General features: G+C 44.7%; 1 protein-coding gene across 8 annotated transcripts in view; it reads right to left on the reverse strand.

Moving 5' to 3' along the window:
• The window catches only part of PDE4D (phosphodiesterase 4D), a 622,016-nt gene that overhangs the window by 102,257 nt on the left and 503,840 nt on the right, over positions 1–15,919 (reverse strand). For all 8 annotated transcript variants that reach the window (XM_033163808.1, XM_033163807.1, XM_033163811.1 and 5 more), the window contains 4 exons: positions 13,819–14,010; positions 9,862–9,898; positions 8,077–8,150; positions 7,088–7,137 (listed from right to left, as the gene is read on the reverse strand). In XM_033163808.1, coding sequence (XP_033019699.1) covers positions 7,088–7,137; positions 8,077–8,150; positions 9,862–9,898; positions 13,819–14,010 — 353 coding nt within the window. The remainder of the gene's footprint in view (positions 1–7,087; positions 7,138–8,076; positions 8,151–9,861; positions 9,899–13,818; positions 14,011–15,919) is intronic.

Below are 15,919 nucleotides of genomic sequence, written 5' to 3' on the forward strand. Positions count from 1 at the left end.
GGAGACAATGGAACCTTAAAGACTAACAAATGTATTGTGGCATAAGCTTTAGTGGACTTGAGCCCATGCCATCAGATGGCAAGGGGTGAAATCTTAGTTAGTGTGCATACAAAATTGTAAGGTGGGAATTGAATGAGATACAGAAATGATAGCCACTGATATTAGAGCTTAAAGGTATGTTAAAAAAGACACACCTTTTGCAGTAGCAGACTGGCAGTAATTTGCTCAGCATTGCCAAGATGATTGTACTGTTACGAGTTTTGGGGCTAGAAGCTGGAAGCAGCAGGCTCACAAGCCAGAGTGAGCGAGAGTGATGCTTGATTTCTGTTTGAATCCAAGGCTGTGGCTATGGGGAAAACAAGACCCTCTTGGGGTGCTAATGCTGTGAGCCCCTCCATCGTAGGCTCAGGTTGTAAATAAACCAAATATCTCTGCTCGCCCTCATTCCAAAGGAAACACGAACCCTAGGCAAGCACCTGCAACCCCAGGAATCTCGCACTGCTCAGAGATGGCGGTGGAGAGCAACAGTATGAATTAGTGGATCAGGGAACCCTTCACAAGTAGGTAAGCTGATGAATACATTAAAATGTATGGGGGGGAATTGTTTGTATTGAATTTAACTCAAAAGTGATGGCATCGGTTGCTTGGTACTGTCAAGCTCAATGCCATTGCTTGGGGCTTAAATAAATAAATACTGACTGGGGTCTGTGTACCTTAGGGACCCCTCCTTCCTTCTCCATTATGTGGGGAGTGATGCCCCATGCCCTGTTTTATACGGAAGTCAGTCCTATAAGAGCACAGGGCCACACAGTGCAATACTCCGCCAAGAGGAGCATGCATGGCTTTTCATCTGCTGGATTTTCGGTGCTTAGTCAAAGTGCAACTTTCCCCCCAAAGTTGTTTTATGCTTGTTTTCTGGCTGCTGCACATTTTTTCCCCATCTTTTCTTTGGCTAGGTTTTAAGCAAGCTGCATTTTGTTTTGGTGTATGTTTTAATTTTTTAAAAGTGATTTGAAAGGCTTTTTTCCTGGATATACGCCATATTTAGGCACCATTCTGATGGCAAAGAACACAGCCTACACAGCCTCGAAAGAATAAAAATAGTGGACTAACAATAACAATTATTAGAGACAAACTGAACCCACCCCTAGCACCTCCCTCAGGTGAGGCACATAGAGAAGGGCATCTGATGAAGATCACAGAGTCTGAGCTGGTCCATGTGGGGGGAAATGGACCAGCTCAGACTCTGTGATTATTATTATTGAGATAGTGGGGTCCTGAGCCACCTAAGACTTTATAGGTCAAAATCAGCACTTTGAGCTGAGCCCAGAAAATACCCAATAAGTCGCAGTGCAGTTGGGAAAATGCCAACGAAAAAGAAACTTTAATGAAACCTCCTTAAGCCTTAGCATTTTGTTTTATTTTGTTTTATTGCTTCAGTGCAAATCATGGGCATGATCCAGTCAAAGTCAAGCATCAGAATCCCATTGGTCTGGAGGGAGAGTTAAACCAAGTGTTTAAATTTCTACCATTGAGAAGAAATGAGGCTTAAAAGTGCTTAACTCTGGCTGGACTGTGCCCAACGTGTATTATCCACCGAAGGCTTTATTTAATAAGCATGCTTCGGTGAACCTAAACTATGACTCACTAGAAGGGGGGAACACCTTTTTGGCTAGAGAGCCAAGAAGACAAGTCAGTAAGATTTTAAAAAAGATACACAGCCGGGGCATGCTGTGCGTGGCGGAACAGGCAGATGCTATTCACAGCCTGCAGTTACCACCAGTACAAACAACAGAAGAGGGAAATGGGGTCAGCAAGTGGGGGTGGTCATGGATCGGAAGGAATGGGATACCCCCCTCATTGAGAATGCCATTGGGCACACCAGCGGGGTGGACTGTGGTGGAAATAGACGCTTCAGAGAGCCAGTGTGGTGTAGTGGTTAAGAGTGGTAGACTCGTAATCTGGGGAACCGGGTTTGTGTCTCCGCTCCTCCACATGCAGCTGCTGGGTGACCTTGGGCTAGTCACACTTCTTTGAAGTCTCTCAGCCCCACTCGCTTCACAGAGTGTTTGTTGCCAGAGGTGTTTTCTTCTTCTTCTTCTTGGCAGCAATTTAGATCAGAAGCCCTTAGGCCGGGGAAAGGGTTAAGTACAGCTCCCCTGCGCTAAGCCCTCTCCCACCACAGCTGATTTGAACTAAAAATGAACAAATCAGTCATGGATCTCCCAATATTTTGCCTTGTTTAGCCTACAGCTTTTCTGTAACAATTCTGCGCACACATCCAATGGAAAATACTCAGGCAAAATTCAGATACTAGCTGGAGATACTATCAGGTTCCATGAGGTGGTTCACTATTCTGGGCTCCCTAATGAAGGGCTCCAGACTTTCTTTATCCCCAGCATTCCCCCTCTTGTCTTTCCTGGCCCTGGCCGGCGTTGGTCTTAATTTTTGCCCTTCTGGCCTCAGACAAACGGAGACCTCACTCGTACAGCTGTTTCTCTGTCCTGGTTCCTCAGCCTGGAGAGGCAGAACAACAGCAGGGAAACTTACTAGCAGCAAAAGACGGCACTTCAAACACCTCTGGCAATAATCTGTGAGGAGGAAAGCTGGCGCCAAATTTCTAAATTGGTGTAGGAAGGGGAGGGAAGCCTGCACCATCCCTTCTGCCTTCCTTGGCGCTCTGCCTTTATATAACGTGCATTGCCACAACTACCAGGGTTTTATGTGCCCCGAGGGGAGATTCTATGCTTGTGCCACTCAGTCTGTTGTTATGGTAACACCTATAACATCAAATGCAGCATTATGGCTAGGGATGGGCCCACCAGTTCAGGCAAAGGAACACCTGAGCCAAACCTCTGGTTCATCTCACAGCTTTGGGTTGGCTTTGCATTTCCTTCAGCATGCTGGAGCCAAAGCGTTCAGGCACCAAAGCACACCTGTTAATTTGAAGTCTAGGCCTGATAAAACTGGTAGGTTTTCTGCTGGAAGTGAAGGAAGGCATTACAGAGGCCTGTGTGATTCTTCCAGAGGAAAATCGGTACTAAGTCCCATACTGCCTCCCTTTTAAAAGAGTTTTTTTTTTAAGTCCCTTAAAGGACTTTCTAGTTTGCAAAAAGGACCACAATATTGTAAAACAATTTTGGCAAGACATATATAATGAGTTAAAAAAAATACTCAAATATACTTTTATAAAGATACCGGAGGCATTCCTTCTAGGAATGGTGGGGTCAGAGATAAAGAAATGCGACCAAAAGTTTTTCCTATATGCGACCACAGGGGCGAGACTTCTACTAGCGCAGGTCTGGAAGAAAAAAACCGTACCAACTGTGCAGCAATGGCAACAGAAAGTTACAGAATATATGGAAATTGCAAAAATTTCAATGAGAGTCAGACAACAGGGAGAAGAAACATTTAGCAATGAATGGGGAAAATTTATGGACTACCTGGACAAGGTGTGTAAGAAGTAAAGAAGGGCATACAACTCTTGGCGTTGATTATTATGGAAAAATGCATATATAAGAAATAAGGAAAGACTTAAGTCTGGAATAGGAGTACAAGAGTAGTTGAAATTTGACAAGCAAATGTTTATTACCCATCTTTTATTTTTAATTGTTTAATTTGGAGCAAGAAGAATTGATGTGCGATACATAGATATTTGAGTTAGAGAAGACATAAGAAGGAAGAAGGGAGGGGACTTAAATCTTTAAGTGTAAATGAAAAGAGTGACTCAATTTTTTGGATACTTAAGTGTGAGTTATACTTGTTTCTACATTACTTTTTATTATTTCAATCGTTTGTAAAAAGGAAAAAACCAATAAAGATTATTGGAAAAAAATAAATAAAGGACCACAATAAACCTTCGGGGGCTGTTTGGTTCTTACCCTTAGCTACAGCCAGGGCTTTCCCCCCCTAAAAAATTGTTTAGGGGTACTCTCATTTTGACTCAAGAAAATCACCATTTTATAGTTCAGATCAGGAAAAAATAAATACAGTAAATGGACAAATGGAGAAAGATTCACAAAATGTTTAGGGGTATCGTCCCCCTGCGTCCCCCCAGAAAAAAGCACTGGCTACAGCTGTGGGAAAAGGTATTAATACCAACCATACTGTAAACTATGAGTGGTTCCAGACTAGCCAAGCATAAGACCAGTTCATACTGATACATGCAATAAATAAATGCATAGCAAAAGAACTGCATGGGGTATGTGGTTTTTGCTGCATACAGCTGTTATAGGAATGGCACAAAAGCTGAGAACTTTAGACAAGCCTTCTGGATCAGGCCAACAACCCATCCAGGCCAACATCCTATTCTCACAGTCGCCGGCCAGATGCCTAAGAAAAGCCTGCAAGCTGGACATGAGCATAGCAGCACTCTGTCCACCTGTGATTCCCAGCATTTGGTCTTCAGAAGCATTACTGCCTCTGACCATGCAGGCAGAGCATAGCCATTGTGCTCAGTAGCTACTGATAGCTACCTCCTCCATGAATTTGTCTTATCCTCTTTAAAAACCATGTAAGTTGGTGGCCATTGCTACTCCTCCCGGCAGCATATTTGATGGTGTGAAGAAGTACTTTCATTGGTTTGTCCTGAATCTTCAAACATTCGGCTTTACAATTATTGTTGTTGTTGTTGCTTACATTTCTATAGCACCTTTATCTTCCCAAGGATCTCAAGGTGGTGTACGTGGCTCTCCACCTCCCCATTTAATCTTAATCTTTGAGGTAAATTAGGCTAAGTGATGGTGACTGGCCCAAGGTCACCCAGTGAGCTCCATGGCTGAGCGGCATTCGAACCCTGCTCTCCAAAGTCCTGGTCCAACATTCTAACCATTCCGCCACACTAGTGTTATGGAGAAGGGCCACAGGATAGCGGTGGAGAACTCGCCTTGCATGCAGAGGGCTCCTGGTTCAAGCCCTGGCATCTCCAGGTAGAGCTTTCTCACACTATGCATATACTCCTCTATCATGTCTCCTCTTACACGCCTTTCCTCGAAACTCAAAAGCCCCAAATGTTGCAATCTTTCCTCATAGGGGAGTTGCCCCACCCACTTAATCATTGGGGTTGCCCTTCTCTGAACCTTTCCCAGCTCTGCAATATTCTTCTTGAGGCAAGTGTGATGAGCTGAGCTGGGTGCACCCCCATCCACCAGTTCACACTGCTTGAAGGTACTGAACTATCTTTTAACTTAGGGGTTTGACAAGAAGCTAAAATGTAGCTTCACCTGTATTAACCCGCCTTTGTGGACTCATCTAGACCAGAATTTAAATCTTGCATAATATAAAGCGTTAAGCGCAGACGAGGGCATCCTTTAAAAAGTTAATCACAACCATAAACCTGAGAGTTCCTGTCTGTGACAAGTACCAGGGCATTTTCTACACTGATTTAGCAACAATAGCATTTCCAAGGATGGACTTTTCTAGTAACTGAGGGCCAAGCTAGATGAGATGCTGTTCACGCAATTAGCGATGGCAGCGAAGGGCTTTTAAAAAGTAAATTGCAGAAACTGGTGCCTCCATCTCAGAAAGAGCATAGGGTGGCGGCAAAGGGTTAAGGCATCTGACCTCTCTCAACTGGTCCTGATTCGGACTGGTACAGCCACACACAGTGAGAATTTACTTTTTAAAGCCACATAAGGAGACCCTGTTGGATCAGGTTGTTGGCCCATTCAGTCCAGTGTCCTCTTCACATAGTGGCCAACCAAAAACCTACAGGAAGCCTGCCTGCAGGACCTAAGCACAAGAGTCATCTCCCCACCAGTTGTTTTCCAGCAACTGGTGCTCAGAAGCATATTGCCTCTGTCCATGGATGTGGAGCATATCCAGTCAGCCTTACCCTCCACTCAGGCCACCCCTAATTGTCATCATGACTTCACCATCATCATGACTTCATGCAACCGATGCCATTTTCAAAAGCGGTGTCCCCAGCACACCCAGACCAAGGAGGGCAAATGGCCGGTAGTTTCTAATTCTTTATGGACTAAGCATGTGCTTACAGTAGCTCCAAAAGTGCACAGAATATGCACATACACGCTTCTTGCGATTAAGTAGCAGGCACTCCCTCCCTCCCCAGGCTTGTGCTCTGGGCTGGACTGCTGGAGGAACCACATAACCACACCTCCACCCACACATATGCAAGTAACATTGTGGTCATTATTGGAGGGCCTTCTTTAGTTGCCTCCCCCATGAGAGGTCTGGAGGGTGGCAGCACAGAATGGGCCTTTTCTGCGGTGGCTCCCTGTTCGCGGAATGCTCTCCCCAGGGAGGCCCGCCTGCCGCCTTCATTACATGTCTTTAGGCACCAGGTGAAAACATTTCTGCAACCAGGCATTTGGCTGATAAACATTCCATGGCCTTTTACATCATGTCTGTGGGTAGCAGGCCCAGCTATATGTTAGCAGGCCTGGAGCTCTGCATTCCTTGTTTGCAATATTTATACCCCAGTTTTTATTTCTCTGTGAAAATCCAGGCAGAGAACAAAGGGTTTTCCAGGTGGTGTCCCATCCAGGCACTAAACAGGCCCAACTCTGGCTTAGTTTCAGCAAGGTGGGTTCCCTGTCATGTTTAATCCCATTGAAATTATTGCCCCGACCAGCAGGCATACTGGGAATAACAGCTGTGAGTTGCACATCATGCTAATTTCCCACAATGCCTCAATGTAGCACCACTCCGAGGCATTGTGTGAAATTTTAAATGGCAGGCGGCTTCCCAGACCCGACCACTACCACTGCAGGAAGGCAATTAAACTGTAGCATACCTTGGCTATCACAGAAGTGGAAATGCTTTGGACTAAGTAAGTGAATGCTTTTATGGGCATTTAGTTGACACATGTCCACAAGTATTTTACAAACCAACTATGTATCATCCAGACTATAGAAAGGTGTGGCCCAGAGCTTTCCAAACTGTGTGTCGCGACACGTTAGTGTGCCGGCTGCATTGTGTAGGTGTGTCGCGTAAGCGGTCCCCACACTCCTCCCAGGGCTGGAAAGGGACTAGTTTAACCTCTGGTTTGCTGGTGAAGCTGAATTATAAAACAATACAATCTCATTGAAAAGGTGTGACCAAATCAAGCCACATTAAGTTGTCTTACCTGTTATGGTCGCTTTGTTGATGGATGGTTGGTTACACATGGGTGACCGTCTGATAGAAAAGAGGGGGGAAATGTAAGTCCTCAGCATAAAACCATTTTTATCAGTAGGGGGGGTAGGGATCATGACATCAGCACAGAATTAAGCTGCCACGGGCATTAGGGAGGGGAATAGGGGAATTGAACATGCGGTTGCAATTTCAGCTGTGGCCATGCATTTGATGCCACTTGCAACTTTGGACTCGGTGGGAAAAGGTTGGCATGGACGGCGGCGCAGCACATGCATTGGCCAGAAGACATTCCAACCCTAGAACTAGCAGCTGGCTCATCATGTGTACAGCCCAGCTCACCGCAGCGACCTTTCTCTATGCTGTTATGTATCAGTGTACATCAGCGCACAGCTATGCTGGTTGAGACTCATGGGAGTTGTAGTCTGAACATCTGAAGGACACCAGGTGGAGAAAGGCTAGTGTACGTGGTAGAACGGAGTAATGACACAAAACGAAGGGAGAAGTTGACATTTCTGCTGGTAGCTGCTCATTCAGAAATTGCTAAATGGTGGCATTCCGCAGCAGGCCTGTCAACAGATTCACAATATGCTCAGGTGTGGTCCATTGCTCTGGCCCAGAAATTGACCTGTCAAGTCAGGGCAGCCAAAGGCAAGAGGAGTCCTTTATCCTATTACGACACCCAACATCCATTCATCTTCCATATGAGACAGGGTGATCAATTGAGACCACCTCCTCAGACCTCCAGAAACATCTGTAGACTTATTGGACTAGATTTAAATGTGCATTATAAACTGGTTCTATGTAGTGGTTCTAACTTCAAGCTGCTGTTATGCTTTCCCCCCAAGAAATGACAGGCTAGCTGCCATCGTTGTTGCTTATTGTATTTTGTATTAGGTTTATTATATGTGGAAAAAACAATAAAACAAAAATGAAGGGAGCACTAACTCAAAATGTTAGGAAGGAGGAAAAGGCCACACTTACTTGCTAGGTGCTCGATCCGGCAGGTTGGTTAATGCAGCAAAATTATTCCGTACAGTACGTAGGCTGGCCAGCACCTGTAGCAAACAAAGAGGATGCTTCATTCTCAGTTTCACCAGGTGTGCTACCCATCTCTCTCTGCTCCATTGGTCAACAAGCTGAAGGCTTTCTAAACAATCTCTTAAAACTTTCCAGGATTATTTTGGTGTCTGAAGCCTTTGACCGTTACTTCACAATGAAGCTTTTGAAATGCAAGAACAATCATTTCGTCGCTTTCCTTCTCACAAAAGAAGCCATTATTTGTTTTAAAAGCAGCCTTGTTCAAATAAGACAAAAATTCCATATAAAACACTCTTTGTTTCTCTGAAATTACAGAGCTTTGAAAAGACTGGTCTAATGATGTCCAGTGCCATTTGCACCAGAATTATCCCAGCAGTTAACAACTGCACAATAAGATCCTCTCACATATGAAAGTCATATAAAGTTGCTATCAAATAAATCCACATCATCCTGATTTCCTGGCACCAAACAGGTGTGTGTGTGTGTGTGTGTGTGTGTGTATGCGTGCAAACATTGGAAGCACACCTTAAAGTACCTGGACTGGAATAGCACTTCTAGTGATCCAAAATGGCAACAGTTTGAGGCATGGAATCTCAAATGCACTAGTACCTTGCACATTCACAAACTGCTGGTGTGGCACTGCTGATCACCTGTGTTGGGGCAGAGATGGCAAACAGTGTGCCCTTGCTTCAGACCCTCATTAAGAGGTGCTTTGCACCATCAGGGCTCACCATGCTTCAAAATCAGTCCACTGAACGGCATGGCAGTCTGATGTTCAAAGAAAAGAAGTTTATTTTTTTCAGGAAACTCCCACCTTCACACCCTTCCACTGTGTTATTGCATGTTCTTTGTGTGAGCCTATGCAGCTCCTTAGAGAGCCGGTTTGATATAACAACTAGCATGTCAGACTAGGACTAGGGAGAGCTGGCTTCAAATCCCCACACAGCCATGAACTCACTGAGTGATCTTGGGCCGGTTCCGAACTCTCAGGCTGGGGACACACCATGTGCTTAAAGCGTATCCCCCTCCAAAGGATCATGGGAACTGTAGTTTGCACCTCACAGAGCCACAGTTCCCAGCACCCTTAAGAATCACAATTCCCAGGACCCCTTTTTGGGAAGGGGTGTGTGCTTCAAATGTATAGTGTGTATGCAGCCTCAGTTTAGTGTTACTGTGAGGATAAAATTGGGAGGCAGAATCATGTATACCACTTTGAGCTCCACAGAGGAAAGGTGGGATACAAATGTAGCAAACAAATACAGTGGTACCTCGGTTTAAGAACAGCCCTGTTTGCGAACTATTCGGTATAAGAACTCAGCAAAACTGGAAGTAGTGTTCTGGTTTGCGAACTTTACCTCGGCCTACGAACGGAATCCAAATGGTGGAAGGACACCAGTGGTGGGAGGCCTCATTAGGGAAAGGGTGCCTTGGTTTAAGAACAGCTTTGGTTTAAGAACGGACTTCCGGAACGGATTAAGTTTGTAAACCGAGGTACCACTGTAAATAAAACTTAGATGGTAGACACCATCAGATTTCTTTCTAAGCACCTCTAAGCAATACAAGTTAACCATGGAAGTGGTTCCTTTTCAGAATGTTATTTTTGGAACATAACAGTAATAATAACAAAAGCTGTAGCTCATTCAAATATATGGCTTAACTTGAAAACAGTCTGTCCCCCCCCCCTTTGATCCTTTCATATATGGCTACATCATGGCATGCGGAGCCTACCTGAGCAAATGGTGTCACAATCAAGTCATCTCCATGTCTGAAAAATAAGACAAACAGCAAAGTAATCAGTATTGGATGGCTTTGCTCCCCTCCATCAGGTTCAAAATGGTATATTATTCTTTACTCATCTTGTCCTCAACTTCTTTCTCACCGTGCACTCATTGTAGCTGCACTATCTGAAGGCTAAGAAATAAGACAGCTGTAGCCTAGTAACTTTGGGGTGAACAAGCACCTATGACTCCAGTGTGGCTTTTTTTAGACTTGCACACAGCTGTATAAGACAGATAAATGAGCAAAGATTGAGTGCTCAGGTTTGGGTTCCTAGTTTAAACTCAGGGAAATCCTGCATCCCAAAAAACAAGCCAGGCATGCCCTGGCAGTTGGTAGCGCCCACAATTACTTTTCATTGGAGAGGCCAGCCCACTGGAACACCAAAAGTGATTCGAATTAAGTGTTAATGAACGGATAACCATTTGTGAGGTTCGGACAAGCTAGTAACTGCAGATGACAGGGAAGTGTTTCATAGGCTAATAAAAACCCAGTAAAATTTTTCGACTGACTCACATGTCCTCAGTGTTACCGAGAGTGTGCTGTTGCTGGAGCAACCGGACCCACATCACACTGTGACGTAGGAGCAAAGTTATCAGGATGACGTCTCTTAGCGGGGGGGGGGGGGGGAGCAAGGAGGTCACCCTCACTCTTGCAGGGGAAAAGCACCTTCCGTCAAGCTCAAAGTATTTATCACTCTCATATAAATAAAACTGCAGAGTAACACAAAAGTTAGCACATGGGTTACATATGATTCTTTTCCTCTTAAGTTACTAGGGTCATTGGCCAACCTAAGAAGGAAGTCAACTGGAGAGATTACATATTTATATATTTATAAAGTCACTCATTTTTTATTTTTTTAAAAATTGAAATGCTCTCAAAGAGGGAAACAGTCAGGCCAAGCTTTGCAACGCATTCTCACAAACTCCGGCAACCCATAATTGAATACGAATAAGACCTGCCAAAACATGCCTTGGGTAGATTCCAAACAAAGATAAAGGTGGCAATTCTGTGAAGAGCTAATTCCAGACATAACCAACTGCAAGACTGCAGCCTATGGCTCCATCTCTGACTTCGAGGGAGGAGGAACCCTTGTAAAGGAACACAAATTGAACTGTTGCTTGTGCTATCTAGGACAAAAGACACGATTCTACTTAACTTCTGATACAGAATCCTAGGATTGTGCTGTTGTGGTTTACATTGATGTCCTGTTTTCCCCCCTGTTACCTGTTCTGCAAGCCTCTGCAGACATCCACAGCTATAGAAGATCAGTGGAGCAACAACTAAACTCTGGTTCTATCATGAGAAAGAGGCAGACGTGTGAATAGCTCTTTTAACAAGCAAATGAGACCTTTCTTCTTGTTTCTGCTCACAGCAAGACTCCTTTCCATTTTACAGACTTCTTGAAGCCACATAATAATTCTGTGCTCAAAATAGGGTGTGTGTGTGTAAAACCAGACTCTGTAAATTCAAGTGAGACCCTAAAGGTGGGCTGAAATGGAAAAAAATGCATTGCTCATGACCCAACATGGCAGACTCTCAACATCTAAACAAAATCAAAACCTCTAACAAAGACAAGAAAAACAGAACAGAAATCAATAGAACTACCTCACTGTCTCTTAAGCAGGCACAAACATGTTCACATGATTTGGCCTAACACTATAATCACCACACCAAGCTAGAGGAAGTCTGGCACCAATGAAGAAGCAACACAATATTTAAATGGTCTTATGAAACATACATTCAAACTGGCTATTAGAGACATGACAAATCAGCTGAGAGTTACCGGTAAGTGCTATTAAAACCAAGAGTCCATTAAATCCATGTTAACTGCTCTCAATTTGAGAGGGCAGCAACTATCAGTCCTTAGGACTAATCCAGCCCACCGATTAGGGAACAGTTGCCAGTCATAGAATTGTAGAGTTGGAAAGGGCCATGAGAGTCATCTAGTCCATCCCCCTGCAATGCAGGAATCTTTTGCCCGATGTAGGGCTTGAGATTGGGAGTCTCATGCACTGCTGAATTAGCTACATGGGAAGAGCAAGTGCCAAGTGTAGTGACACTCATAGGTAAAGAGATACCCTTGCTGTTGCCCTGCAGATCATCCAGCCAATCTACTCCCTGCCTGCCTCTGATCTTGATAATCAGGCAGCACTCGTCAGTCTCCTGCAGGGAGTCACTGCTGTCAAGTTCACACTGTGGTCGGACTAGATCCACCATCAAATCTCCCAAGGGTGGGGAATCTCTAGCCTGCAAGCCAATCTTGGCCTGCCAGGGGATTCAGTTTGGCATGCCAGGTCAGTTTCCCCAAACCAATGGTCCCCCAACCATCAGCAGACATCCCTTGTGATGTCCACTGATGGGTGGGAGGGTGGGGTTAAATCTGTATCACTGGCTCTGCAGAAGTGCATAGTCATAGAATTGTAGAGCTGGAAGGGACCCTAAGGATCATCTAGTTCAACCCCCTGCAATGCAGGAATCACAACTAAAGCATCTATGACAGATGCCCATTCAATATCTGCTCTAAAAAGATTGATATACATACCACACATACATATCACAAATATTCATTTGCTTATGTTTTCAAAGTTCAGATTAAAAAGTGTATCCACCATGCTCAAGCCTGTAGAGTAACATACTATATATATTTGAAATGTGTTTATGGGAAGGGGTGGTTATCGGCTTTTTATTATGTATTTTGTCTTTTTAACTTATATTTGAATGCTGTGAACCACCCCGAGATCTATGGGAGAAGGATGGTATACAAAGTTAAATAATAATAATCAGCACAGCTGCATTGCTCTGTTTTTCCCTGAACACGCGTAAACATGATGTGGGATCACACCCACCAGCCCTTGGCTTCATGTGTTTGGCATGTTCTGGAAAGAAGCCCACTGGAATATGACATGTGTGTGCACAGGCTTTGCACAAGCAAGGAGATTCCCTTGAATCTGGACCCTGCGGTGGCAAAGCACCTGCCTTGAATGCAGAAGGTGGATAGCTCAGTTGCTTAGAGTATGATGCTGACAATGCCAAGGTTGCAAGTTCAATCCCCGTAAGGGAAAGTTGCATATTCTTGCATTGCAGGGGGTTGGACTAGAATCACTAGATGATCCTCAGGGCCCCTCCCAACCCTGTGATTCTATGAGTTAACCCCCTCTATGAGGTTTAATCCACTAGAGAAGGCTAGTAAACAACCTGTCTGAAATTGACAGGAGCCGCTGACAGTCGATATCCAGACCATACTGAGTTTATGCTTCAGTTTTGTGTGTTCCAATGAATAAGCAGCATCCCAGATTGCACATACAGAACCTACACACTTTGCACGTCCTTAGGGTAGAATAACAGAATTGGAAGGTACTTTGTATGTCATCTAACCCCTTGCAAATGCAAGGGACACACACACACACACACACACACACACACACACACACTCCCCACAGCATCCCTTTATAGGATAAGGTGGCCATATGGCATCTGCTTAAAAACCTTTAATGAAGGAGAGCCCATCATCTTCAAAATCTGTCTGTTCCCCTGAAAAGCAGCTGGTACATCCAGGAAGCTCTTCCTAATGTTTAGTCTAAATCCCTTTTCATTTTATTCAGTATTGTGTAAAGACAATGTCTTCCTAATCCACTACAGGTGTCAATCAGCTTAGCTATGCTAGGCCGATTGTCCTGTTGCTGCTCATTTTGCATACATTTAACCTATAAATTGTATTTTCACACCGTACACCTTGTTGCATGCCGTGTTGACTTGATTCCACTGTTTTCAACCTTTTATTGATTCCTAGATAAGCCTGATAACGAAGGATGGCGTCTCTTGCACCTGATGAAGCAGATTCTAGATCATGGAAGCTTATGCCACGTGAATTTGAAAGACCTTTCAGACACTGCGTTAAATACTTACATATCACTGGCGATGGAGGAGTTCCTGGACATAGACTTTGGAGAGAGGTCATAGTCGCTATCGGACCGGTAGAGGAAGGATTCCCTCCGTTGACTGTGAACAAAGTTAGCCTGGAGAATGAGCCCCGATCCGGGGCTTGTCATGGGATCCAAGGGACTCCGTCCCGATGAGGTGCCATTGTCGACGTCGAAACTGCAAGAAAGGAAGAGAAGTTCAACACCACAGAGATAACAGATCTGTGGGCCACACACATGAAAAAAGCTACTACCAAGGAACTCTTCTGCTACTTGGAAATCTCTTCCTCCTGGACAAAACCACAGCTGGTCATCAAATTAATGGCCAGTGTCCCTAAGCACATTAGAAATCTTGATAACAAGAAATTACAAAACGAAAGGGAGGCACCGCTATAACAACAACTTCCTTCTGTGCAACTCACAAATGGAAAGAAAGCATTTTTATTTACAGTACTTAAGCTCAGCAAGATGCCATGGCAAATTGCACCTCTAACATGCCGGCAGCACTGGAAACCTTTTATTAGATAGTGTCCCTTATTGTCAGTCGTACTTCCTGCAAACAAATATGTTCAAATCACAGCAGTGCAGAAACCGAGACTTAGTTTCCCCCCAACTGTTGGTGATGGGGGAAGCCAGGGGTGGGACTGTTACCACTCCAGGCTGCAAGTGGGGGCTCCCAGGATGGCATGCTATGCCACCCCAAGAAGGATGCTATAAACTAGCATAGGAAACTAGAATAGAATCATAGAACTGTAGAGTTGGAAGGGGCCCAGAGGGTCATCTAGTCCAACCCTCTGCAATGCAGGAATCCAGCCAATGACATTGCTACATATTTGGGGGTAAACCCTAGAAATTAAGAAATGCCAGGGTTTTGGTTGGGATGTGGATTTAAGCACAGAACTGTGTCAGAGAAGGAATTTAGGAAATTCCTGGGCTGGCTTATGCAAGCCAATCTGGTCCAGCTACGGCTGTAAAGAGTACAACAGAGGCCATTAATAATGCAAGGGAACTTCTCCTCTTGCTCCCAGGTGTGAACAGAGACTGTGGATTTGGGAGGTTGCCAAATAACTGCTGGAGGGGGAGGAAGGGGTTTTCTGGGGGGAAGAAGAAGGGGAGAAAGAGCTGAGGTCCATCTTTGAGGGAAGCAGCCTGAAGGTTGCCTCTACAAATGTGTAAGATCTGGACTCCCTCCATGCAGACCGAAGGTGTAGATAGGTGAATGGACCATATTTCCTAAAGCACAGCAGTATTTGTTCTAGTCTTGCTGGCACTTTAAGAAGCCACTGCTGCCCGACTTAAGCACAGTTCACAGGGAGCAGGGTCTCCTCCTCAGGCCTGAGGTTTCACCGCTGGCTTCCTCAACTCTTCTGCCATGGATTCAGGCAGCAGTAATACCAGTAAATGGGAAGTGTCAGGGTCAATACTGATGGCAGTAAGTTTTCTTCTTCAGCCTCCTGACAAGTGCTTTTACTGCGCTCCTGTCATCTGCCCCATGATCCCTTTTACGGAAGATGCAAAATCTTCATCCCAGGAGGTTGGACCTGCAACTTTCTACAAGAAAGTTGAGACTGCTGAGCTGTGGCCTCTTACTCCGGTGCAAAGAAAGGCACGCACAGAGCTGTCCCCATCCACAGAAAGGTGCAAGGAACTTATTGCAGGTAGAATATGCATGTTGGCATTGGAGTCCTTGTGCCCACAAGAGGTCACTAGATGCACTTGATTCAGCGCTGCTACAGTACAGCTCCATTCATTTCAGCAAGCCTTGGATGTTTACTATGCTACTGAAACAGGAGAGCAATCTAAGCACATTTTAAACTTATCCATTCTATGTGCTCCTCAAAACTGAAACAGAATTTTGAAACAAGGCAAATGCAGCAAATACACTTCCATGTCTGTAGATAATTTGTTTTCAGCTAAGGCCCAATCCATGCAAAATGACATCCAGCCAGGTGGCCTCAGCTTCCTCCACCCATCACTCTTCAGAGCGTTGCAATCACACTATTTGAATCAATCAAACTGCAAGAGAACCAACTCCAGAGAAATATCTCCCCACACCTGCATCACTATAGTAATGCATGAAAAGATGC

Source organism: Lacerta agilis, chromosome 11 (genome assembly GCF_009819535.1).
Source record: "Lacerta agilis isolate rLacAgi1 chromosome 11, rLacAgi1.pri, whole genome shotgun sequence".
Taxonomy (NCBI): domain Eukaryota; kingdom Metazoa; phylum Chordata; class Lepidosauria; order Squamata; family Lacertidae; genus Lacerta; species Lacerta agilis.